Below are 26,897 nucleotides of genomic sequence, written 5' to 3'. Positions count from 1 at the left end.
GTAGGACATCCAGATCCCTCAGCATTTCAGAGCTCTGCAATCTCTCTCAGAATCAGAATCACACAGTACAGAAGAGGTCCTTTGGCTCATCGAATCTGCACCGACACGTGAGAAACACTTGACCTACCTACCTAATCCCATTTACCAGCACTTGGCCCATAGCCTTGAATGTTATGATGTGCCAAGTGCTCATCCAAATACTTTTTAAAGGATGTGGGGCAACCCGCCTCCACCACCCTTCCAGGCAGCGCATTCCAGACCATCACCACCCTCTGGGTAAAAAAGTTTTCCCTCACATCCCCCCTAAACCTCCTGCCCCTCACCTTGAACTTTGTCCCCTTGTGACTGACCCTTCAACTAAGGGGAACAGCTGCTCCTTATTCACCCTGTCCATGCCCCTCATAATCTTGTACACCTCAATCAGGTCATCCCTCAGTCTTCTTGGCTCCAGTGAAAACAACCCAAGTCTATCCAACCTCTCTTCATAACTTAAATGTTTCATCCCAGGCAACATCCTGGTGAATCTCCTCTATACCCCATCCAGTGCAATCACATCCTTCCTATAATGTGGCGACCAGAACTGCACAAAGTACTCCAGTTGTGGCCTCACCAAGGTTCTATGCAACTCCAACATGACCTCCCTACTTTTGTAATCTATGCCTCGATTGATAAAGGCAAGTGTCCCATATGCCTTTTTCACCATCCCACTAATATGCCCCTCTGCCTTCAGAGATCTATGGACACACACGTCAAGGGTCCCTTTGTCCCTCAGAACTTCCTAGTGTCATGCCGTTCATTGAATACTTCCTTGTCAAATTATTCCTTCCAAAGTGTATCACCTCACACTTTTTAGGGTTAAATTCCATCTGCCATTTATCTGCCCATTTGACCATCCCGTCTATATTTTCCTGTAGCCCAAGACACTCAACCTCACTGTTAACCACCCGGCCAATCTTTGCGTCATCCACAAACTTACTAACCCTACCCCTCACATAGACATCTATGTAGTTTATATAAATGACGAATAATAGGGGACCGAGCACAGATCCCTCTGGTATGCCACTGGGCACGGGCTTCCAGTCACTAAAGCATCCTTCTGTCATCACCCTTTTTGTCTCCTACAACTAAGCCAATTTTGAATCCACCTTATCAAATTACCCTGTATCCCATGTGCATTTGCCTTCTTTATAAGTCTCCCATGTGGGACCTTGTCAAAGGCTTTGCCGAAATCCTTATAAACTACATCAACTGCACTACCCTCATCTACACACCTGGTCACCCCCTCAAAAAATTCAGTCAAATTTGTTAGGCATGACTTCCTTCTGACAAAGCCATGCTGACTATCCCTGATCAAACCTTGCCTCTTCAAGTGGAGATAGATTCTCTCCTTCAGAATTTTCTCCAATAATTTCACTACCACTGATGTGAGACTCACTGGTCTGTAGTTCCCTGGCTTATCTCTACAACCCTTCTTAAATAGCGGAACCACATTAGCTGTTCTCTAGTCCTCTGGCACCTCCCCCGTGGCCAGAGAGGAATTAAAAATTTGGGTCAGAACCCCTGCGATCTCCTCCCTTGCCTCCCTCAGCAGTCTGGGAACAAATCATCCGGACCTGGAGATTTGTCCACTTTTAAGCCTTGTCACTCCCTGTATCAATTTGCTCAAGAACCTCGCGGTCTCTCTCCCTGAGTTCCATACTTCATTCTCTTGGGTGAAGACGGATGTGAAGTATTCGTTCAACACTCTACCGATGTTCTCTGGCTCCACCCATAGATTTCCCCCTTGGTCCCTAATGGGCCCTACTCTTTCCCTGGTTATCCTCTTCCCATTGATATACTTATAGAATATCTTGGGATTTTCCCTACTTTTACCAGCCAGAGCTTTCTCATATACCTTCTTTGCTGTCCTAGTTGCTTTCTTAAGCTCCACCCTGCACTTCCTGCACTCCACTAATGCCTCCGCTGATTTGCTCCCCTTGTACCTTTCTTTTCCTTCTCATGGTATCCTGAATATCTCTGGTCATCCATGGTTCTCAGGGCTTGTTACTCCTTCCTATCACCCTAGAAGGAACTTGTTGAGCCTGTATCCTCCCCATTTTCTTTTTGTACTCCCCCCACTGCTCTTCTGTAGATTTCCCCACAAGTAGCTGTTCCCACTCTACCTTGGCCAGATCCTGCCTTATTTTACTAAAATCCGCTCTCCCCCAATCCAAAACATTTTTTTGGAACGTGTTTATTTCTTTGTCCATAACAAGCTTAAATTGTACCATGTTGTGGTTGCTATCACTAAAATGCTTCCCCATCACCACCTCAGCCACCTGTCTGGCTTCATTCCCCAGAATTAGGTCCAGCACTGCGCCGTCCCTTGTTGGACCCTCTACATATTGGCCTAAAAAGCTCTCCTGTACACATTTCAAGAAATCCACTCCACCCAAACCTTTAACACCATGTCCATCCCAATTAATGTTGGGAAAGTTGAAATCACCTAATATAATTACCCTATACTTATTGGTTTTACACACCTCTGCAAATTGTGTACATATTTGCTCCTCAATTTCCCGCTGACTATCAGGGGGTCTATGATAATGTGGCTGCCCCTTTTCTATTCCTAAGCTCTACCCACAAAGCTTCATTCGATGCCCCCTCCAAGATATCATCTTTCCTTAATGCAGTAACTGGCTCCTTAACTAATAATGCAACGCCGCCTCCTCTTTTATCCCCTCCCCGGTCTGGCCTGAAGATTCTATATCCCGGAATGTTGAGCCACCAATCTTGCCCCTCCCTCAACCACGTCTCTGTGATGGCTACTATATCACAATTCCACGTATCAATCCTCACCCTTAACTCATCCGTTTTACCTGTAATACCCCTGGCATTAAAGTAGTGGCCATCTAGCCTTGCCTTACTCCCTTGAAACTTAATGCAGCTGTACTCCCTCTGACTTGATTGTTTTACTGTATTATGATGTGTCCCTATTCTGCTAACATTCTGTGTCCCCTCCCCCTGCCAAATTAGTTTAAACTCCTCCCACCAGCACTAGCAAACCCGCCCACAAGGACATTGGTCCCGCTCTGATTCAGATGTAGACCGTCTTGCTTGTGCAGGTCCCACCTTCCCCAGAAATGGTCCCAGTGATCCAGGAGTCTAAAACCCTCCCTCCTTCACCAACTCTTAAGCCACGTATTCATCTGTGCTATTCTCCTATTTCTGTGCTCGTTAGCACGTGGCACTGGAAGTAATGCAGAGATTACAACCGGACAGGTTTTTAGTCTGCTGCCTAATTCCCTGAATTCTTGATGCAAGATCTCATCCCTCTTTCTACCTATGTCACTGGTACCAACATCTACCACGACCTCTGACTTATCACCCTCCCCCTTCAGGACACCCTGCAGCCATTCAGTGACATCCTGGACCCTGGCACCAGGGAGGCAACACAAATCCTGGAGTCATGTTGACGGCCACAGTTGCGCCATTCTGTTCCCCTGACTAAAGAATCCCCTATTACTATTGCTCTTCCTCCCCTCCTGTACAGACAAGCTGCTTGTGGTGCCAGAAGCGTAGCTCTGACTGCACCAGGAACCAGCGCCCTCATCAGCCTTCAAAATGGAATACCGATTTGTGAGCAGGACCTCAGGGGATTCCTGAACTACTTGCTGTTTCTCTTGGACTGCCTGGTGGTCACCCATTCCCTTTCTTCCTCAAGTCCCTTCAGATGCGGTGTGACTACCTCTCTAACTGTGCTATCCACGATGCTCTCAGACTTGCGGATGTTCCACAGTGTCCCCAGCCGCCTTTCCAGCTCTGAAACCCGAGCTTCCAGGAGCTGCAGCTGGACACGTTTCCTACACACATGCTGGTCCCAGGCACTGGAAATGTCCCCGGCTTCCCACATGGAGCACGAGGAGCACACTACAGCTTTGAGCTCTCCTGCCATTACTTACCCCTTTAAATCAATTACTCTAGGGCCCTTCTTTCTTGATCCTCGTTACTACAGAATATACAAACTATAAACCACAAAAATATCTTCAAGTATAAGCGATAAAAGTATCTCAATTTGGATAATATGCTTTTCGATTCTTCCTTCCAAAATGCACAATTTCACGTTTTCCCACATTATACTCCCATTTGCCCATCATTGAACCTATTTATATCGATTTGTAGCCTTCTTATGTCCTCTTCACAACTTACTTTCTCACCTATCTTTGTGTCATCAGCATGTTTAGCAACCATACCTTCAGTCCCTTCATCCAAGTCATTTATATAAATTGTAAAAAGTTGAAGCCCAGCACTGATCCCTGTAGCGTACCGCCTGTTACATCTTGACAACCAGAAAATGACCCATTGATGCCTACTCTCTCATTCTTGCCAACTGGCCAATCTTCTATCCATGCCAATATATTAGCACTCATGGATGTTTCCAGCACAGGAGGCAGCCATTCAGCCCACCGGTGTCTGCGCCGGTCCACAAAGGTCTAACTACTCTAATCCCAGTTTCCAGCACTTGGCCCATAGCCCTGGAGGCTATGGCAAAGCAAGTGAATATCTAAATACTTCTTAAATGTTATGAGAGTTTCTGACTCAACCGCCCTTTCAGGCAGTGAGTTCCAGACTCCCACCGCCCTCTGGGTGAAAAAATTTTTCCTCAACTCCCCTCTTAGCCTTCTACCTCTTACCTTAAATCCATGCTCCCTGGTTATTGATCCCTCTACTAATGGAAAAAGTGCCTTCCTATCCATCCTATTTATGCCCCTCATAGTCTTATACACCTCTATCAGGTCCCCTTTCAACCTTTGCTGCTCCAAGGAAAACAACCCCAGCCTATCCAATTTCCTCATAGCTCAGACCCTCCAGCCCAGGCAGCATCCTAGTAAATCTCCTCTGCACCCTCTCCAGTGCAATCACATCCTTCCTATAATGTGGTGACTAGAACTGCACGCAGTACTCTAGTTGTGGCCTAACCAGCGTTTTATACAGTTCCAGCATAACCTCCCTGTTCTTGTATGCTATGCTTTAGCTAATAAAGGCAAGTATCCCATATGCCTTCTTAACCACCTTATCTACCTGCCCTGCTACCTTCAGGGTTCTGTGGATATGCACACCACGGTCACTCTGATCCTCGGTACTTTCCAGGGTCCTACCATTCACAGTGTAATCCCTTGCCTTGTTAGCCCTCCCCAAGTGCATTACCTCACACTTTTCCAGGTTAAATTCCATTTGCCACTGCTCTGCCCACCTGACCAGTCCATTGATACCCTCCTGCAGTTTATGACTATCCTCCTCACTATTTACCACCCTACCAACTTACGTGTCATCCCCAAATTTCTTGATCATACCCCATACATTTACATCTAAATCATTTATGTACACCACAAACAGCAAGGGCCCAGCACCAAGCCCTGCAGAACCCCACTGGAAACAGACTTCCAGTCACAGAAACATCCCTCTACCATCACCCTCTGCTTCCTGCCTCTCAGCCAATTTTGGATCCAACTTGCCACTTTGCCTGGGATCCCATGGGCTCTTACTTTTTTGACCAGTCTGCCATGAGGGACCTTATCAAAAGCCTTGCCAAAGTCCATGTAGACCACATCAAATGCATTACCTTCATCAACACTCCTGGTTACCTGCTCAAAAAATTCGATCAAATTTGTCAAACATGACCTTCCCTTAACAAACCATGCCGACTATTCCTGCTTAATCCATGTCTCTCCAGTGCAAAGATATTCTGTCCCTCAGAATTCTTTCTTGTAACTTCCCCACCACCGAGGTTAGACTAACTGGCCCGTAATTTCCTAATCTATCCCTTCCTCCCTTTTTTAATAATGAGACAACGTTAGCAGTCTTCCAGTCCTCTGGCACCTCACCTGTGGCAAGAGAGGATTTGAAAATTACTGCCAGGGCCCCTGATATCTCTTCCTTTGCGTCCCTCAACAGCCTGGGATACATCTCATGCATGCCTCTGGATTTATCCATTTTTAAGGCTGCTAAACCCGCTAGTACCTCCTCTCCTTGTTAATTTTCTCTAATATTTCACAGTCCCCTGATGTCTATACCTGCATCATCCTTTTTCATTGTGAAAACCGATGTAAAGTATTCATTGAGGACTGAACCCACATCTTCTGGGTCCACACACATATTACCGCTATGGTCCCTAATCGGCCCTACACTTTCTCTAGTTATTCTCTTGCTCTTTATATATTTAAAAAACTTTGGGATTTCCTTTATTCTCTCCACCAATGCTTTCCCATGCACTCTCTTAGCTTTCCTAATTTCCTTTTTAAGATTCCCCCCTGCACTTGTTATAGTCCTCTAGGGATTCTACCGCAATGAGCCCTCGGTATCTGCCATAAGCTTCTCTTTTTTACTTAATCCTAGCCTTAATGTCCCTTGACATCCAGGGTTCTCCAGACTTGGTCCCACCTCTCTGTACCCCCCACCTACAACATGAGCTTATATTTTCAACAATAACCTTTGGTGAGACACCTTTTCAAATGCCTTCGAGAAATCTAAAGTACAGTATATTCACAGGTACTCCTTTATCCACAGCATATGTTACTTCTTCAAAGATCTCCAATAAATTGGTTAACATGATTTCTCTTTTACAAAACCATGTTGCCTCTGCCTGATTACCTTGAATTTATCTAAGTGCCCTGCTATAACGTCTTTAATAATAGCTTCTAACGTTTTCCTGATGATGGACATTAAGCTAACTGGCCAGTGGTTTCTTGCTTTTTGTCTCCCTTTTTTGAATAAAGGAGTTATATTCGCTGTTTTCCAATGTCATGGGACCTTCCCTGAATGTAGGGAATTTTGGAAAATTAAAACCAACGCATCAACTAGCTCAGGAGCCGCTTCTTTTAATACCCTAAGATGAAGTCCATCAAGACCTGGGGACTTGTCAGCCCGCAGCTCCAAGAATTTCCTCAGTACCACTTCCCCGGTGATTGTAGTTTTCCTGAGTTCCTCCCTCCCTTCTATTTCTTGATTTACAGCTATTTCTGGGATGTTACTTGTATCCTCATGGTGAAGACCGGTGTAAAATACCTTTTCAATTCATCTGCCATCTCCTTATTTTCCATTATTAATTTCCCAGACATACTTTCTATTGGACCAATGCTCACTTTGTTAACTCTTTTTAAAATATCTATAGAAACTCTTACTTTATGTCTTTATATTTCCAGTTAGCATTCTCTTGTACTCTAATTTTTCCCTCATGATCCACCACCATAACTGTAGCTGAGTGGTTCCCTGCCCCATGATTGGGAGACATAAGCATAAGAAATGCTGTAAGAGATGCACTCAACTCAAACTCCAGATCTTGCTGTACAAAGTGTGATGGCTGGTACTGGGAGAATTGCACAGCTGCACCTTTTATGGTAAAAATCAAGCGTTTAAAGGTGAGGTGTTTGTCATTGCGCCTGGAGCTCATATTCTGCATCAGGAGGAGTGGGAAGTGATTGCCCAACATCAGGTTCAGTGAAACAGGAAGCAATAAAAACTGCTTCTCCTCTTTTAAACATCTTCAGGGAAAAAAGGGCAATTAAAGATAATTTGTCTTCTATACAAAGCTGACAAAACACCTTGTGCAGCCTTACACATGTCTTACCTTTGTTATTCTTCCAGCAATTTAATTGTTCAGTTTGTATAGAAACACATATCTGCATACTAGGCGTTCCTGGCTCCCAGGAATATTATGTAGATGGAAAGTTGTACTTGTAATCTAAACTCAATGAGAATAATTTAAAAAAAAAACTTGAAGACAGTTCATATTTATCGAGTAGTTATTTATGCAGTAACATTCCATTCCTTATCTATTCATGTATAGATTGTGCTTATATGTTTTTGATATTCCTTGCAATGCATTATTACACAACTGATGGTGTGGGCTGGCAGCTTGTTCCCAGGTTTTAGACTATTCTACCTTTGCATTGGCTGCTTGGAGATGAATGGAAGCGGCCCTGATGGCTTGTCTGTTAATTTTTATATGTGTATATTTATATTTTTAAAAGAAAATTCTAACCATATGAAAATGCAATTAACTTCTGTTTTGTACTTCATTGCACAATGTATATTGGGAACTGGCTGATTTGGAATTGTGTGTGGCTTCAAAAAAAAACAAAATTGTGGATCAACGCTTTTAATGTTTAAGTGGACAATAATATGGTGAGCACCCAATGCACCAAACAGTGGGCGTGCTTGCCATCTGCATTGGGCCATGCTGTGCGTATGATATGACCAGTGCACCACACCCCAAGGTTGCATTCACAAACAGTATATTGGAATAGATATTTAAGGCCATCCTTCAAATTTAAAAGAGTAATTTGAGCATATCTGGCCTGTTGCCATTGCTGGTGGTTCCTCCCCGAACCATGAAAGTGCCAGCACACAATATGGGCCCAGAAACATTTCAAAGGCTGGAGTCCTGTAATGCAGTTCTGGTGCTCCTGAAGCCTCAGAAAAGGTACATCCATAATGCCAGAAATTTATAATAATGAATGACCTCACTGAGGTCAGTTTATTTGTTTGCAGTAAGGACAACACCCAGATAGCAATAGCTGCATTTGACCCCTAAATGCTATACATTGAATAAGGAGTATTTTAGCATGTGAGCTTTTCTTTTAATTTTAGCAAAATAATTTACTGGAAACACTATTTTATAAATAGTATGTGAAGAAGAAAATGTCACAAAGGTGCCCTCTGCTGGCTGGTATAATATTAGTATAACCACCAGTTGATGAGTACTGGATGTTTTTGCTATTTAAGCGCTTTCCCGGGATACCAGGAAAATAAACTTGTAGATGCTATCATTTCTGAAGCTTGGGAATGGACAAGAAATTGCATATGCGTTTCGCTAATTAGATTTGCAATATCTAATGAAGCACTGCATGACCATTTTATTTCTTTCTGTAGCTTTGAGGAGGAAATTGGAAGTCCCTCTTGGAGTGTTCGGGCAATGGTACAGCAATACGAGGGCCAACAAACACCTTTATCTCCACCACTTTCCCCAAGGTATTATGATTCCTCATTATGATTGTACTGCCCTTAGATTTACTCTTATGAGCATAGTCCATTTACATTGTTGATGTGCTTGGTTAAATGTCTTAATTGTTCCATTATGAAACTTACAGAAATTCCACTGTTTTGTAAAATCAGTAGATAAAATTGTTTTTCTTCTCTGATTGTTGTAAAAAGAATACATATTCTGAGAAGCAATATTTAAAAGGTAGAATTTAAATTACAGTTCAAACATGACTCTAGAACATTTTCTTCTCGAGACTCTGTGGTAGTATCATTGCCTCTTGCCATCTGACAATTGAAGACCGTGGGAAGGGAATGGCATGTTAGTGGGTGAGGCTCACAGTCCAGTTTCCACCAAATGAGCAAGATTAAAATTGTCCCTGTTATTCAGTCAGTGTCGGGTGGAGGGCAAGACAACTCAGCTGAGCCCAATCCTGTCTTCACTATTGGAGGCGCTGTCATTCAGATGAGATGGTAAACTGAGGCCAGGTCTGAATTTTCAAATGGATCTAAAAGATCCCTGACACTATGTGAAGAATAACTTGTTCTCCCTTTATCACGGCCAATATTTATTCTCCATCCAACATTAAAGCATATTTTCTGGTCAATTATCTCATTGTTGTTTATGGCTTCTGCATTTCCCTTCACTGCAATAGTGACTAAACTTCAGAAATAATTCATTGGCTTGAAGTACATTGGGACATCTTGAGGTTATGAAAGGCACTATATAAGTGCAAATTCTTTCCTTCTTGATATCCACATGCTTGCTCACATACATCAGTAGTCCCTGAAGAGCGATCTGAAGCAGGGATCCAATTGATTTTTCCTCTCCCTAACCTTTTACCACTACCTCTGATCGATTAACACAGTAGAGAGTAAGGAGGTAAACCTGTTAACATTTTGATTTGTGTGGCTGCGCTAATCTGCAGATAAACCAAGTCATTGGTGGAGCTCCATAGCCTTTTGAACTGTTGTAACTTTTGAGGTTGAACCAAAGCCTAGAATTATAATGTACTCATCTAAGTCTAAATAAAGTTACAGTAATAACATACTACACATTATTTTGTCACTGTACTTACCATTAAGTTCAGAAAAAAGCCTCAAAGAAGTTATGTGAACAGAAAATTTGAAGTTGAAAAGTGCATCAGACACGCATATACATGCTTCAATCTTCAGGGGACAATGGTGAATCTTGTTAAAATAACTGAGTTCTATAAGGATCTGTTTCCCCATGGAGATTGTTTATTCTTCATTTAGATGTGGTATAGCTGTTTTGGAAAAAACTAGTTTAGAACAGAACCAACTGTTACAATAGGGATTGGTCGAATCGAGGATGAAAACAGCAGTTTAAATCTGCCTTATCTTGGCAATAATTATGGTTCCAGAGTTTGAAATGTGAAATCTAAAAAATATTCTTTAGCTGTAAAATGATCCAGTTTTTTGGCTAGTGCAGTGTGTGAACTTCTGATGAGTTGTGCTGTGAGGTGTTAAGATAGGGATTTGCACGTATCATTTTTGTATGTTGCAGTGTCAGCTGTGCTGCTATTGGAAAGGTGTTTGCGATAGTGTTTCTGGTGTGGTCTGTTTGGAGTCAGTGTTATCAAATTGTTTTAAAATGCCATTTAGAGGTTTTCTGGCAGGTTGATTAACCCCACTGTCCCTGGACAATTTTGGGCAATTTTAACGCATATTGCAAGGCGAAAATAGATAGTAGCAAGTTGGCTGCCTGTTACACCCTCAGCCTGACTTTTCTTTTAAGTTTCACGATTAATGTGCCCCTTTTCAGTTTTTAAATCACTATTTTTGTCTTGCATCTATTATAGATGATTTAGCTCTCTGTAACTTTTCCAAATAGTTCAACTCAAGTTTGTTTTTGTTAGAGTTTTTTCTTTACAATACATTCCTGAGAGCAAGTGAATTTTAAGACATCCAATAAAATATTATTTAGAAATGTACAATGGCGTCCTTCTGGTAGATGCTGAAATGAGCAACAGAAGCAATTCAGTGTAATGAAGGCATAATTTTCATCTTGCTCACTCAGTGGAAACTCAGAGACAAAAATGGTTTTGGGTGAAAGACCAAACTATAAGAGCAACAAATCTCTTAAGCAGCTGTTGTATGGATAGTGTGGATTAACATCTTTGCTGAGAGGAATACCTTGAAGAAATGAAAAAAAAATCTGATTTGTTTCTTTTTTCTGCAAAATAGTTCTTCTGCAAAATAAGGTGCTATTTGAAAGTGTTCTTTCTGTGTGTTTTGGGCGTCTATCACTGATGTTAAAACCGTTAATCCTACTTTCATTACCTTTGATTATTGAGCATTTGTTACTCATATCTTCCGCAGTAAATATGTGGAAGAAGTAATCACTGAGTACCATTGTTTTATGTTTGTCCACAGTTTTGATCTACACAGCATCCTTTGAAGTTCTTCTGTGATGCAAAAATAAGTACAGTTTTTGTTAGACATTATTCTGACTTGAATAATAGATGGTGTTTGTAAAGAGATACAATTGTCAGCAACCAAATAATACAACTTTAGTATCAGTTGATTTCTGTTATGGGGGCGCTAAAATAGACTACAATTAGGGAAGGAAGAAATGGTCAGAGTTTCCACTGTCATTGTTAAAAGTGAATCCTATTGGAAATGTGTGGATGCTGGGTGGGAACAGAATAATTGGACTGGATTTTAACAGCCCTCTGGGGATGGACTGGGAGGTAGGGTGCACATAAAGTGGAGAGGGAAAGCAACAGGTGGAGTACGCATCATCTTCCAGCTGCCATGCTATCCCCCAGTAGTGGGGAAGAAGGTGGTCAGCCCTCCCACACACAGCCCAACTGAGACACTTAAGTGGTCAGTTAAAGGCCTCTTCCCACCTCCAATGGCTTTTATTAATTGTTAGGGGGTGGGTGTTAATGGTATGTTAATTATATTAAGATACATAGGTGAAGGGCATTGCTTAATGAAGTACTTAGAGCACTAATAAAGATACATTAGGTAAGTAGGTAGGAGGCAGACATATGCGATGCTATATTCTATAGTAAACCAATTATTAAGAAAAGGATTTGCATCTTAGTTTCATGTTTCACCATCAGCCTTGGGATCCTTTTATCAGCAGAGGAGTGACTTTTAACAGCCTCTGGAGTGATGGCCCTTTTTGGACACTCCTTGGCCCACGGAGGGGCCCCCAACCCCTGCAACAACGGTGCCACCTGCTCTCACTAACTCAAGCACCTCCACTCTCCAAATCACCAGGCACCAGGACAAGTCAGGTAGACCCCGGCACCCTCAGTTTCCACTTACTTGATTGTGATGTTGCAAGTCCATCACAGTGTCGTGTCTCCCCCCCCCCCCGCCAACCACTGCTGGTACTGTGGACTGTGGTCACCACTCTGGTGGTGCTGCTGACCCTCTGATTGGTTGGCAACTCTTGGGCTCTTGGGGGCCGGCCTTAATCGGGAGGGTCACCCCTGCAGCAGCTAATTAATTGGCCTGGGGTCCTGCTGACCGCCAAAGGGGTTTCATCCCTGGCTTGTGGGCCCACCAGTGGAATTAAATTACTGCGTTGCGTATTCCATGATCAGATAACCAGTTGGCATTCACTGGTGAGTTTCTTTCATGAATGGTCACTTGGGTGAAATATTAGAGGGTGCTCTGTGCCTGTGAGATTGGTACTCTTGTGAGGGTATCACCAGATTCAGGAGAAGAGGACAGAAAAGAAAATCTGAGGAAAGAATCCTTGGGGCAGAAGAAAAGAAAAAAATAAATTGGCTTTGAGCCCTGCAGCAATCTTGTTTCTTTCTTAATTAACAGTCTGTGACCCATCTAGTCTTTTTTGTTCAATCAAATGTGCAATCTGGTTAGAATCTGAAACTCTTCCTGGGCAGTGAGTGTGCTCAGATGGGTTAGATGAGTAGAGAAGAGTTTTTAAAAAAAAACTTGGTGCCAGGCCACATTGGATTGGGGATACAATAGAAGTAACAGGAAATCTTTATGTATGTAACAGTGAAAAAAAGCTCTCACAAAGTTGCTAATATTTAAAAATAAAAACTAATTCAGAACCATTTCATGTTACTGCAATCTGGGGCATACTTCCCCCAGGATTGTCTTTAATTGAAGACAGCTGTGATGCAGTTCCATGCTATTTTAAAAATCTGGAAATGGGACAATTTCTGCAAAATGAGGACTTGGCGCAAATTTTTGCTTGAATCTTTCAAGAGCTTAAATTCCTTTATTCACCTTTTTAACCCTAAGCTGTCCTGTTAATAAACATATTAAGTCTAACCCTAAAAGATATTTGTATTCACTTTCAACTTTAATTAATTTCAATGCACCCTTTGTACAATGATAGTTGTTTCAATATTTTAGTGTCCATAGCTCTATGGAAATTATTTTCTGCCAATTTCCAATAGAACTGGAGAAACTTACAGAAATCTTTATTCTTTAAAGAAATTCAACATCTTGTGATTTTATTACTCAATTTAATTATATTACAGAAGCATTATTGAACAAATTATTTTGGTACCAGAACCTTTAAAGGCCAGAGGCTCCAGATTCAACCTCTGATCTCCGATCAGTTAGCTAATCACAGTCAGGACGGCAGATATGGTCTGCAGTTGGCCTTAACATCTTTAGGTTCCTGTTCCTAAGCATTAGTAATGCTCCATAATGGGAAAATGTACATATGTTGACATCAATCAGGAGATGACTGGGCATGACTTATGCCCTGTATAGTAAAATGGTCCAATGGCACTAATTGCCTAGGCTCATACATGAAGAATGGCCACCTAGGTTGAAGGGTTGCCAGTCCCATTGGAATTGTATTCCAGCAAGTCAGAAGAGACATGAGAAAATTAAGTGTATGTGTTGTGGGGAGAAGTGTTGGAGAGGTTAGGGGAGTATAGTAAAGGGTTAATAATATTGTAACCAAATTGGATTGAATACTAAGAAACTTGTAGCTGTGTCTTTAGGAACTCTATTGCAGCACTGCATGGTGTAAGCGTCACTCCAAATTGATAATTAAAGCCTTTGTTACGGGCAAGACTTCACTGAAAGCTTGCTTTTTTAGTATTACAGTTTGGGTTCTGAGATTAAATTTTGCTTCTGTGAGGTTTGTTTACAAATACTACTGATGTCCAAGCTCGTTAGCTTCTCTAACTTTGTCACAAATAGGAATTGGTGTTGAAGGAGGAGCCTACTGCTATTTATTAAACACATTGTGCCCAAAGTGGAAATTCCACAGCCCAAAATATGTCCATTTCAAACATTGTGTATGACACCAAATGCAAAAGCTATCATGAGCCAGTTCAATTGGGCAGTGTTTTAAATGCATTTTTTTTAAAATGGGGAAATATTAATTTCTAGGGCGCTCTAGTTAGTCATTGACCTGGTTCAATGGTATTAACAGTATCTGGCAGTACTTAAAGAACAGGGGAGTTCAGATATCATGAACATATTTATCCATCAACTAACGTCACTCATGCCGATTGTCTGGTTGTTTATCTCTTTGCTATTTGTGGAATCTTGTCTACTGTGTTTTCCAACAGTGACTGCACTTAAAAAGGTATTTTTAAAAATTCTTTCATGGGATGTGGGCATCCCTGACTAGGCTAACATTTTTTGCCCATCCGTGATTGCCCTTGAGAAGGTGGTGGTGAGCTGTTTTCTTGAGCTGCTTCAGTCCATCTGGTGCAGGTGCTGGGAAGGGAGTTCCAGGATTTTGATCTAGCGACTGAGAAGGAACAGTGATATGGTTCCAAGTCAGGATGGTGTGTGATTTGGAGGGGAACTTACAGGTAGTGGTGTTCCCTTGCGTCTGCTGTTCTTGTCCTTTTATGTGGTAGAGGTCATGGGTTTGCAAGGTGCTGTCAAAGGAGCCTTGGTGGGTTGTTGCAGTGCAAGTTGTACACAGTGCTGCCACTGTGCGTTGGTGGTGGAAGGAGTGAATAATTAAGTTGGTAGATGAGGTGCTGATCAAGTGGGCTTCTTTATCGTGGATGGTGTCGAGCTTATTGGAGCTACGCTTATCAATTCAGGCGGAGTGTATTCTGTCACACTCCCGATATGTGACTTGTAAATGGTAGATAGGCTTTGGAGATTTATGATGTGAGTTACTCACCTCAGATTCCCAACCTCTGACTTACCCTCGTAGCCATAGTATTCATTTGGCTGGTTCAGTTTAGTTACTGGTCATTGTTAACCCGGAGGATGTTGATGGTGGGGGATTCAGCGATGGTCAAGATTGATTGTCAAGAGGGGATGGTTAGATTCTCGCTTGACGGGGATGGTCATTACCTGGCACTTGTGTGGCACAAATGTGCATGCCACTTATCAGCCCAGTCCTGAATATTGTTTAGGTCTTGCTCTATATTGGCATGGACTGCTTCAGTATCTGTGATACTGAACATCGAGTATCCCCACTTCTGACCTTACTGATGAAATAGCTGAAGATGGACTTCATCCTAGGGCCTTAAAAGAAGTGGCTAGTGAGATAGTTGATGCATTGGTTTTAATTTTCCAAAATTCCTAGACTCAGGAAAGATTCCATTAGGTTGGAAAATAGCAAATGTAACTCCTTTATTCAAAAAGGGAGGGAGACAGAAAGCAGGAAACTCCAGGCCAGTTAGCTGTCATAGGGAAAATGTTACAAGCTATTTTTAAAGACATTATAGCAGAGCACTTAGATAAATTCAAGGTTAGAAGGCACAGTCAACATGGTTTTGTGATAAGAAATCATGTTTAACCAATTTATCGCAGAATTAAATGTGCAGTGGATAAAGGGGAACTGGTGGATGCACTGTACTTAGATTCCCAGTAGGCATTTGATAAGGTGCCACATCAAAGGTTATTGCAGAAAATAAAAGCTCATGGCTTAGGGGGTAACATATTGGCATGGAAACAAGATTGGCTAGCTAACAAGGAAACGAGAGTAGGCATAAATGGGTCATTTTCTGGTTGGCAAGATGTAGCGAGTGGTGTGTTGAAGGGTCCAATGCTGGGCCCTCAACTTTTTACAATTTATGTAAATGACTTGGATAAAGGAACCAAAAGTGTGGTTGCTAATTTGCTGATAATACAAAGATAGGTAAGAAAGTAAGTTGTGAAGAGAATATTAGGAGGCTACGAAGGGATATAGATAGATAAAGTAAGTAGGCAAAGATCTGGCATATGGAGTATAATGTGAGCATAAAGTGAGTATGAAGTGGAGTATAATGTTCAGGAAGAATAGAAAAGAAGCATATTATCTAAATGGTGAGAGATTGCAGAGCTCTGAGATGCAGAGGGTTCTGGTGTCCTAGTGCATGAATCACAAAATGTTAGTATGTAGGTACAGCAAGTAATTAGGAAAACTAATAGAATGTTATTGTTTATTGCAAGTAATGGAATGTTATTGTTTATTGCGAATGGAATTGAATACCAAAGTAGAGAGATTGTCCTTCAGTTATGCAGGGCATTGGTGAGACCACATCTGGAGGACTGTGCACAATATTGGTCTCCTTATTTAAGGAAGGATGTAAATGCGTTGGAAGCAGTTCAGAGAAGATTTGCTAGACTAATACCTGGAATGGGCAGGTTGTCTTATGAGGAAAGGTTGGACAGGTTAGGCTTGTATCTGCTGTAGTTTAGAAGAGTAGGAGGTGATTTGATTGAAACATATAAGGTCCTGAGAGGTTTTGACAGGGTGGATGTGGAAAGGATGTTTCTTATGGGAGAATCTAGAACTAGGCGTCACTGATGAAAAATAAATGCCCATTTAAGACAGAGATGAGGAGAATTTTTTTTCTTTGAGGGGCTTGAGTCTTTGGAACACTCTTCCTCAAAAGGTGGTGGAAGCAGAGCCTTTGAATGTTTTTAAAGCAGACGTAGATAGATTCTTGATAAGCAAGGGGGTGCGTGTGGAGTTGAAGTTACAGCAGATCAGCCATGATCTTTTTGAATGATGGAGCAGGCTCAGGGGCTGAGTGGCCTACTCCTAATTCGTACATATGTATGTACCCTGAGGAATTCCTGCACCAATGTCCTGAAACTGAGATGATTGGCCCACAACAACCACAACTATCTTCCTTTGTGCTAGGTGTGACTCCAGCCAGTGGAATTTTTCCCTTGCATATTCCATGACCAGAGAGTGTGGTGGAAGCAGGCTCAATAGAGACCTTTAAAAGACAATTGGATTATTATCTGAAAAGGAAGAATTTCCAGGGCTGCAGGGGAGAGGCAGAGGAGTGGCATTAGATGAATTGCTCTTTCAGGGAGCCAGCACAGACACAATGGGCCAAATAGCCACCTTCTGTACTGTAACCATTCTATGGTTCTATGATTCCAATGGACTTCAATTTTGTCAGGGCTTCTTGATGCCACACTTTGCCAAATGCAGCCTTGATGTGAAAAGCAGTCGCTCTGACTTGAATTCTGGAATTCAGCTCTTTGTCCACAGCCAAGGTGGCCCTGACAGAACCCTGACTGAGCATCAGTGAGCAAATCATCGGCCTTGAAGTGATTTGAGATATCCTGAGGTTGTGAAAAATGCCCCGTGAATGCAAATTGCCTGGATCTAATCCATTGTAAATGTTTTTGACAATCTGTTTATTTTGTTTATTGATGTGGTTAAAAATAAAATGGTGCCATGGCCCTAAGTCAGTTAAAAAAATATATTTACGATATATAATTTTGTGTCGAACTCATGTTGATTTTACTATTTTTAAACAGTTGGGTGGGAGTTAATTTTCTGAAGCAGGCCTGCAGACATTATTGATTTTTGTTCTTGCATTCAGCTCCACGACTGGATAGCAGACCCAGGCTGTCTGTCTTGACTGTGAGACTGACGTTTCACAGTTACTCCAGTCTCAATCAGTGCCAAGCAAAACTGACTGCACATGTGGCATCGGACAGATTGTGTTATTATTGGAAATGGCTTCTGTTGTGCTATGCAATTTTAAATTATTGGTATTGGATACAGAATTTCCTCTTCTAGCTTTGTTGTATCACTCTGGTGCTTTAAGTACCAAATATCTGGGAAGAATAAGATTCCATAAATATCTTGAAAGGAAGAATTTGGGCTAAGAAGTGAAGATCAGAACATGAAGAATAGGCAATTATCTGAAACCAAACAGATGTGATTTAGTGTTGTGCAGAACTAGTTCTCCTGCTTGCACAGCAGGGTGGTATACTAGAACACTGTAGCATGGAGGGTGGTTAGGATGCTGCCTGATGTCTACAGGTCTTAACACAACAAATTCTTAATTTAAGGTGAATTGCATAGAAAGAGTTACTTAGTAGAGTTCGAGGAGCTCTCCTACAAGGAGGGAAATGAAAGATCCGTTGCAGAACGTCAAAGGTAGAAGGAAAGAATATTTTTGCTGCGGGCTTTTCTGGCTGGAGTTTCATGAGAGCTAAAATAAAAATGAGCTGTCAGGTAAAGATTTTTTTTGTGTGTGTGCAGAACCACTGGTTGTAAATTTGATTTACAGCATTCAGGATTTTTTAAAAAAGTCACTGCAGAAAAGATGCTGCAATCCTCAAATGTTCATTTTTTTTTCATGAGTTATGCTTTCCTGAGGCGAGTAAAGCTTTGCTTGTTTTTTCCTTCTTTCTGAACATAGTGACCCCTTTGTACCCTGGTAGCATCAATACTGGTAGCTGGCTGTGTCATTGTTAAGCAAATCAGCGAGCTTGCAAAGAATACAAAATCAATAGCAGCCAATTCATTTGCTCCAGCACTAGCCTTTATGAGAGTAAGTGAGAAGCTAGGGCCAAAAATTGTATAAACAATTTCAAAAAAGATTTAAAGAATGGCTAAAAACTAGGTTCAAATTTAAAACAAATCCAAATTTTTATTTCACAGGAGGGTCAGTCCCACCGGAAATATTGCCAACATTGACTTATTATTTCTTTCAATTTTGTGACAAATCCATGCTTCATTCTGTAGCTTATTCTTAACAATGAAATAATGTTGAGCCTGCTCCCTAATTCTATGACTAGACTTTGTATAATATTGTAGGCATGACTTGAGAATCACTGTAAAGGTTTGTGTTGTCTGAGAATAGTTTCCTTTGTTGTATTTTCAAAGTCTCACATTTACCTGCCATGGACTAAAATATTAGCTGTGCTCTGTGGATTCTCATTTTTTTTTTGTTGTCCTGGACAAAATTCTCATTTTCCTTCCTGTCCCAACAACACTGACTTTTTTTGTGGTTCTGATTTGAGCATACCAGTCATCATCTTCTAAATTCCTGGTATTGATTTGTGAACCTGGAAACTGAGTTGGTTATTCAGGAACCTCAAGTGGTGACATTGGTGAAGTCCTGGAACCAGGCCATTTGGATGTCCCCTTGGGCATATCAAGTGGCACGGAAAAAACACAAAAAAGGGAAACAGAAGAAAATATTCTTTTCTGGGGCATAGGTGTTACCTTTCAATAGAACCTTTCATGATGGGAAAGCACGCAGACCATCTAGTTCCTTGCTTCATAAACAATATCTGTCCATTGAGGCCTTTGAAAGTGGTTATTTTAACATTGTGGTAACTCATATAACCCTACTGCAAAAAGAGTTCTGAGTTCTCTTACACAGTGCATTTAATGTCATTAAAATATAGCTTTTGTCCTTGCGTAGTAAATCCAGCAATTTCTATGAAATATTCTAGCTGCCTAACTTACATGATTCTATGGAATGCCCAAGTGCAGTATTTTACAACGTACTTTAGAATTGTTTTGTAAGCACCAGGGGTGTCTGTCAGACACTGCATTGAACGCTGTTTGGACAAGGTACCAGCTTGCTGCTAGCTCCTGTCAGTAAGAATCTGAGCCTTCAAAAGAAAGGGTGGGGTGGTGCAGTGGGAATTAGAAAAACGTTTAAAAAGGAAAAGTGTGTTTTTGTTAACAATAGTTTGAGGAGATCTTACCTCTGATATCACTTCAAAGATTAACATATTCTTTTATTCTTTATGCTTTGATCTTTAATTGATCTAAACAGACCCTTGACCACACTGTGGAATAGGAATGGCTTTGGCTTTAATTATGTTATATATATTTCATTAGACAGCATTGAAGGCGCTAAACATTTTAAACTGTGGAATTTAGTACATGCTCTCCTGTAGTCCAGGATTACAATTTGTGTCAAAATCTGCAGGAGAAATACCCTGATTATGCTGCAGAATTGTGGTTAGGGGCCTGTACTGGCTGCTGTAAATTTGTGTTGTATTCCTTAACACCATTCATAAAGGCATAGAAATCTGAGTCACCTTATTAGAAATGGCAACAATAATGATTAACATCAGCTAAGGACAAAACATACTAAATCCCATGCCAGTGCGTAATCCACCCTAATTAGTTTCAAGCCCCACCCCTTCCCTTCATAAGCAAAATTCTGTTTTATCCCTGTGGTGTGAAGTAAATGAACAGTGACTGTTGTGCATTGGATATGTTTGACAACAGAGAAGGCAAAGCAGTAGAGAGGCAGTGCGTTTGAAATACTGGCCTCATGAGCCAAATGTTGAGAGAAAGCTGTTTCCAATTTTGAGCAGTTGTTTCCACAAAGTGGAAACTGGACGTAAGTGAAGGGTTGTGACTGAAGTTACTGAGACTGGATATACCATGAAAAGAAAAAGTCATATCAAAGAAAACGGCTCAAAATAGAAAACGACCAAGCAAAATAGGCAGTATGTTTTCAACATAAGCTTCTGGAACTGGGTGCTGGAAGAAACTGCTTCCCATTTTAAGCAGTCTTTTCAGACCGTGTTTATGTTGGATCTACGTGTAACAAGAGCTGGAAACGAGCAGACAGGCACTGTGGCTAAATGAAGAGTGTAACTTGTTGTGAAGCTGAGGGTCAGAGGGGACAATGGGAGGACTACAGATCAAATGGTAGGAGCTTTTTAAATAATGAGAAACTGTACTATTATAGCTGCACTACTATTATAGCTGCAGTGTTTTTCATCTGTCTCAGTACTCTAACTATCTGCCAATGTTTGTGCACTGATATTTCAGGAAAGAGACAGCAGCAGCTAGATTCAGCAAAATATTGTTTAGTATTTTTAACATCTTCTGAAAGAGTATCTACATACCTAAACGCATTTAGACAAAAATAAATGATAATTTACCTTGACCTTTGTTTCCTCAGACTATCTCTATCTTATTGATATTAACCAAATAAAATAGCATGATTTGTATCCTGTCTGCAATAATGGTGCCACTATTTATATCCAGAATCAATCAGTTTAAAAGCTTTAAACCCTTCATCTGCATAAGCCTTTACTAAGGTCTGAACAAAATGTCTCTCAGTTTGCATTAACCTACATTTAGATTTGAACTGCTAGTCTCTCCTTTTTGTGCTGAATATTTCCATACACAGGGCTAGCATTATATAGGGCACATGAGCAGTAATAGATTCCTTATTTTGCTTTCTCATATAAAAATGCTTGAAATATGCAAGGAGTGTATTTTACGTTCAAAACATCTTCACAACAAATCTGTATAAAGAGCAGTTTGGATCCCTTTTTTTGTATATAAATGCAATGTCCTGCCTTTTTACCAGTACAGTGCTCCTTATAAGAAATCATTGCAGTTTTTTCTTTACAAGGAATAGTTCACTATTTACAAATTGTTTGTTTTATGGGAAAAAGACTCATTACCCTCCTGTTGAAGATAGTTTCCAAGGGAAATCAATAACTGCCTTCCTACATAAATTCTTCTTTTGTTGAAACGCTTCTATTTTCCTATTACGTTGCTTTAAAAAAACACCAGTCCACAGAGACCAATAATAATTTATCAGGTTAAGTTTCAGAATGCAGATGTGAAAAAAACAGTTAAATTAAACTTTATCTATCTATTCACATCAGTTAAAACTTAGCACTCTACTGAGAGCCTTTCTGTAAATGTAGGAATTTGGAGACGGGGGTTCAAAAAAGGGATTATCATAGAATCTAGAATGGTGACAGCACAGAAGAAGACCATTCAGCCCATTGAACCTGGGCTGGATCTGTTCCCTAAACCCATGTAACATTGCTCCCTGATTGCTGACTTCCTTATTTTTAATTTGAATTTTATGAAATCATTTTTCTGCTTGTTTTTTTTTGAATAAAGAAGGAAGTTATAACGCAATAAAAATAGTGTGAATAGTTGTATGATTGCTCGATTACTCCATTAATTTCTATTTTTGTATATATCTTAACGTTAATATTGAAATGATTTGTACAGTAATATCACATTTTAATAGCTATAAAGGTGGTTAAGGCATAGAGACTAAAACTAATAACTGACCTTATTTGAACCAAAGCTCATACTTCTCTTTAAATATTTGTGTCCTAGCTCCAGTTTCTGTGAGTTAACATTCAATGTCTAGTACATATAATTATGAATATATTAACCTGGGTGGCACTGTCTCGGGGGCCACCCGCAGCTACCAATCTTATGAAGTACACAAAAATGCTACTTTTATATGCAATCTCCTTTGCACTGTATATTTCATTTTGCAATTTCTGAGTTTTTTTCTCAGTCTCATGTTTTGCACATTGATAATTCAAAGCAATGCCCTAGAAACAAAGTAATGTTATTAAGCAGTCCATAAATAAAATACCACATGTGATAGGATGAATATTTCATGAGTGACTCACCTAGTTGACTCATGATGTAAGCGGTAAAATCCACTAAATATTTTTTTTGTCGAACTCAAAAGCACATAGTATCTGTTCATTTATGTATTTCTTTCCAGTTTATTACCACGTTGAGTCCGACGCTTTGGCCTTCTTTCATCAGTCACTCTGATGGAGGTAGGATAATTTGAAACATTGAATCATCATCAATTTGAGACATGACTTCCTCTGACTGACTGTTTAGCGAGACTCTTCTGCCCTTCTAGTTTCTCTTTTCTTCTTGAAACTGCAAACCTTGACCTTGATTGAGTACTCTTTCACACAATGCCCCATTCAGCAGACTCACTGAAAACTTTAAATGACCACTGAACAATGGTCAGTGAATTGTAAAATGTTGGGGAACACAGGGTTTAGTGAGAGGGAGGAACTGAAAGAAATTAGTATTAGTAGGGAAATGGTGTTGGGGAAATTGATGGGATTGAAGGCCGATAAATTCCTAGGGCCTGATAATCTACATCCCAGAGTACTTAAGGAAGTGTCCCTAGAAATAGTGGATGCATTGGTGGTCATCTTCCGAGATTCTATAGGCTCTGGAACAGTTCCTACAGATTGGAGGGTAGCTAATGTAAAAAGGGAGGCAGAGGGAAAACGGGGAATTATAGACCAGTCAGCTTGACGTCTGTCGTGGGGAAAATTCTAGAGTCCATTATAAAAGATTTAATAGTTGAACACTTGGAAAACAGTGGCAGAATCGGACAGAGTCAGCATGGATTTATGAAAGGGAAATCATGCTTGACAAATCTACTGGAATTTTTCGAGGATGTGACTAGTAGAGTTGATGAGGGGGAGCCAGTGGATGTGGTTTATTTGGACTTTCAGAAGGCTTTCGACAAAGTCCCACATAAGGGATTGGCATGTAAAATTAAAGCGCATGGGGTAGTGTATTGAGATGGATAGAAAACTGGTTGGCAGACAGGAAACAAAGAGTAGGAGTAAACGGGTCTTCTTCCGAATGGCAGGCAGTGACTAGTGGGGTACCGCAGGGATCGGTGCTGGGACCCCAGTTATTCACAATATATATTAATGATTTAGTTGAGGGAATTAAATGTAATATCTCCAAATTTGCAGATGACACAAAGCTGGGTGGGAAGGTGAGCTGTGAGGAGGATTCGGAGATGCTTCAGTGTGATTTGGGCAAGCTGAGTGAGGTGAGCAAATGCATATCAGATGCAGTATAATGTGGATAACTGTGAGGTTATCCATTTTGGTAGCAAAAGCAGGAAGGCAGATTATTATCTGAATGACTATAAATTGAGAGAAAGGAATGTGCAATGAGACCTGGGTGTCCTTGTACAAAAGTCGCTGAAGATAAGCATGCAGGTGCAGCAGGCGGTAAAAAAGGCAAATGGTATGTTGGCCTTCATAGCCAGAGGATTCGAGTACAGGAACAGGGATGTCTTGCTGTAATTGTACAGGGCCTTGGTGAGACCACAACTGGAATATTGTATGCAGTTTTGGTCTCCCTACCTAGGAAGGCTGTACTTGCTGTAGAGGGAGTGCAGCGAAGGTTTACCCGACTGATTCCTGGGATGGCGGGACTGACATATGAGGAGCCATTGAGTCGATTAGGATTATATTCGCTGGAGTTCAGAAGAATGAGGGGGGATCTCATAAAAACCGATAAAATTCTAACAGGACTAGACAGGGTAGATGCAGGAAGGATGTTCCCAATGGCGAGGGAGTCCAGAACTAGGGATCACAGTCTGAGGATATGGGGTAGACCATTTCGGACTGAGATGAGGAGAAATTTCTTCACTCAGAGAATGGTGAGCCTGTGGAATTCGTTACCACAGAAAGTAGTTGAGACCAAAACATTGTATGCTTTCATGAAGGAGTTAGATATAGCTCTTGGGGTGAAAGGGATCAAAGGGTATGGGGCGAAAGAGGGAGCAGGCTATTGAGTTGGATGATCAGCCATGATCATAATGAATGGCGGAGTAGGCTCGAAGGGCCGAATGGCCTACTCCTGCTCCTAGTTTCTATGTTTCTATGTATTGTTGTGAATAGATAGTTCATCGAAGAAGATGGTATTCAAATTGGTGAGTTTAGTTTTCTGCTGCTAGAGCATGCACATTTTGTTTTAGTATTTAATTGAATAATATAAACTATCTTGAAGTAAGTATATGAGTCAAAATATCTAGAGGCAAATGGCATCCAGGATGTGAAGCAATTTTAGGAGATGCAGAGAAATTTTAACAAGCCTACTTTTTCTTCCATTTTAAGACTCCTTTTCAATCAACCTTGCTTTAATTTGGTCCCATGGGCAAAAGCAACCTTCCAGTGCTTCATACCCAAGGGGCTACTCGTTTTGTGTAAGCATTAACAATACAGGATGATGAACTCTTTAACCTTGAGAACCATCACATTGATACCCAAGCAGATCCTTACTTGGTGTCCACATACACAAGCAACTTCGCATAATATGGTAACAAGGAATAGGAGAGGTGCACAATAGGCAGTTATACACCATCACCAAGGGCGGAATCGTCCCAGATTTGCACTAAAGGCGGTAGCGGGCAGGTAAAACGTCATTTTCGGCGGGTTTTCACGCCGTATTGTCCCAAACCTGCTGCATTACTTATGCATTCCTGGAAAACACGCTGTTTCCATAGTGGGCGGGCTCTCATTTGCTCGCCATGTCATCACCTCGCCGCTTCATCACACCAGGCACCACATTTAAAGTACAGCTGCGCTCAGTGCCTCCAGCCCAGGACTGCATCAAAGAAAACATGGCCCTGAAAAGTAAAAAGACTGCATCCCTCGAGCACCTTTTGGATGTCTTAGAGGCCTGCTGTAATGTCCTCTACCCCCGCTCTGGCCGCAGGAGGGGCAGCTACATTGTCACTCTGGCTTGGTAGGCGATGGCAGTGGTGATCAGTGCCAATATTGCACAGAAGAAGTTAGCCATCCAATGCAGATAGAGGATGAATGATCTCATCCGTGCAGCCAGGGTATGGCAACCATCTTACCACTCTAAGCTCACACACTCAAGCCCATCATACATTCACAGGCATCTCATTCACTGCCAGCTCAAGGGGCATCACCACCCATTCTCACACACATACCCTCAAATGTCCATCTGGCCTCATCTCCTCTGGAGACTACCTCCTCAGCTCTCACCATCTTGAGGCCTCTTGCACAGATCAACATGTGCCTCCACACACACCCTGGGTTACCCACCTTCCCCACTGCAGCTCTCGTCCTGCAGCCTCCTCCCTTGCCTGAAGCCACTTCTCCCCTTCCCCAAGCAAGACCTTGCCCTGCATCTGTTGCAAAGCCACCAACATATGGCTGATCTGGTAAGTAGAGACCTACCTGTGAGCTGCCCTAAAAGCGATGTGGAACTGTCTGTGTAGCCTGGCGCTGATGACTGCGAGGGTGAACGATTGAGCAGGGTGGGATGAGTCCAGCGGGCTGGCTTTATAATGATATGCTGACATATTACAATGAGGTTCCCGATATCTGATGGCAGGGAACGCAGCCCGCTATTGGTGGGTGGAGCGGACGATCGCAAAATAGCTTCATGACGTCGTGAAACTCATTTTTGGCCTTCTGGCCATATTGTCCGCTCACGCCACCATACATGCCTGGTACCAGCGGGTATGGAAAATCCTGGCCCAAAAGTTAAAATTTCCCCACAATATGTTTTTGTTCACAAATGTTCCGTAGTGAGTGCAGTTTTGAGTCAACGGGAGAGAAATTTGAATCCCTTTGGTTTCTGGCAGGAAATGAGTCGCACGTTCTGAATTTCTGCTCTAGGATGTCAGCAAGAGGCTCAAGCCAAATTAGGCACCTGGCCTCGTTTCAGTGAAATAGGGAGGCTGTGGCTGCCAATGGAGCATTCATGCCGCTTTCTGGTCAAGGCCTTCTAAATTTCCACCAGCTCTCAGCCAGCTGCCAGTAGGCCCTGGGATAGTGGCGAAGTGCTGGCTGGCAGCAACCCACATTATTTTTATGGAGCCAGGAGGAGCATATGGCACCTAATATCTGTTTCAGCCAGGTGCGCACACACCCAGAAGCCATCGGTTTTCAATTTGGCAGCTGAGATGCTTCAGGTGTACATATGGGGAGATTGGGCCCAAAAGGTCATGACCCAAAATTGATCCCTCTGACTTATTTTACCCCCAAAAATTGGGTGCCGGGCTGTTGAATTTCCCCCCAATATCTCGAATTTGGTAGCCAGTGAACTTTAGAGTACAGTGAACTTTTCTCTTTAATCTTATTTAAGAACATAA

The 26,897-nt window shown here is 41.6% G+C and overlaps 1 protein-coding gene across 7 annotated transcripts in view; it reads left to right on the top strand.

The window, feature by feature from the left end:
* Window positions 1–26,897, top strand: part of LOC121269735 (dixin-like) — a 129,914-nt gene that overhangs the window by 62,431 nt on the left and 40,586 nt on the right. For all 7 annotated transcript variants that reach the window (XR_005941399.1, XM_041174605.1, XM_041174606.1 and 4 more), the window contains one exon: window positions 8,911–9,009. Coding sequence is in view for 6 of the 7 variants with exons in the window: in XM_041174605.1 (XP_041030539.1) it covers window positions 8,911–9,009 (99 nt within the window). In the remaining variant the exon portion in view is untranslated. The remainder of the gene's footprint in view (window positions 1–8,910; window positions 9,010–26,897) is intronic.

This window comes from Carcharodon carcharias, chromosome 25 (genome assembly GCF_017639515.1).
Source record: "Carcharodon carcharias isolate sCarCar2 chromosome 25, sCarCar2.pri, whole genome shotgun sequence".
Classification (NCBI taxonomy): Eukaryota; Metazoa; Chordata; class Chondrichthyes; order Lamniformes; family Lamnidae; genus Carcharodon; species Carcharodon carcharias.
Note: the sequence above shows the minus strand (reverse complement) of the source record. Positions and strands in the feature narration are given on the sequence as shown.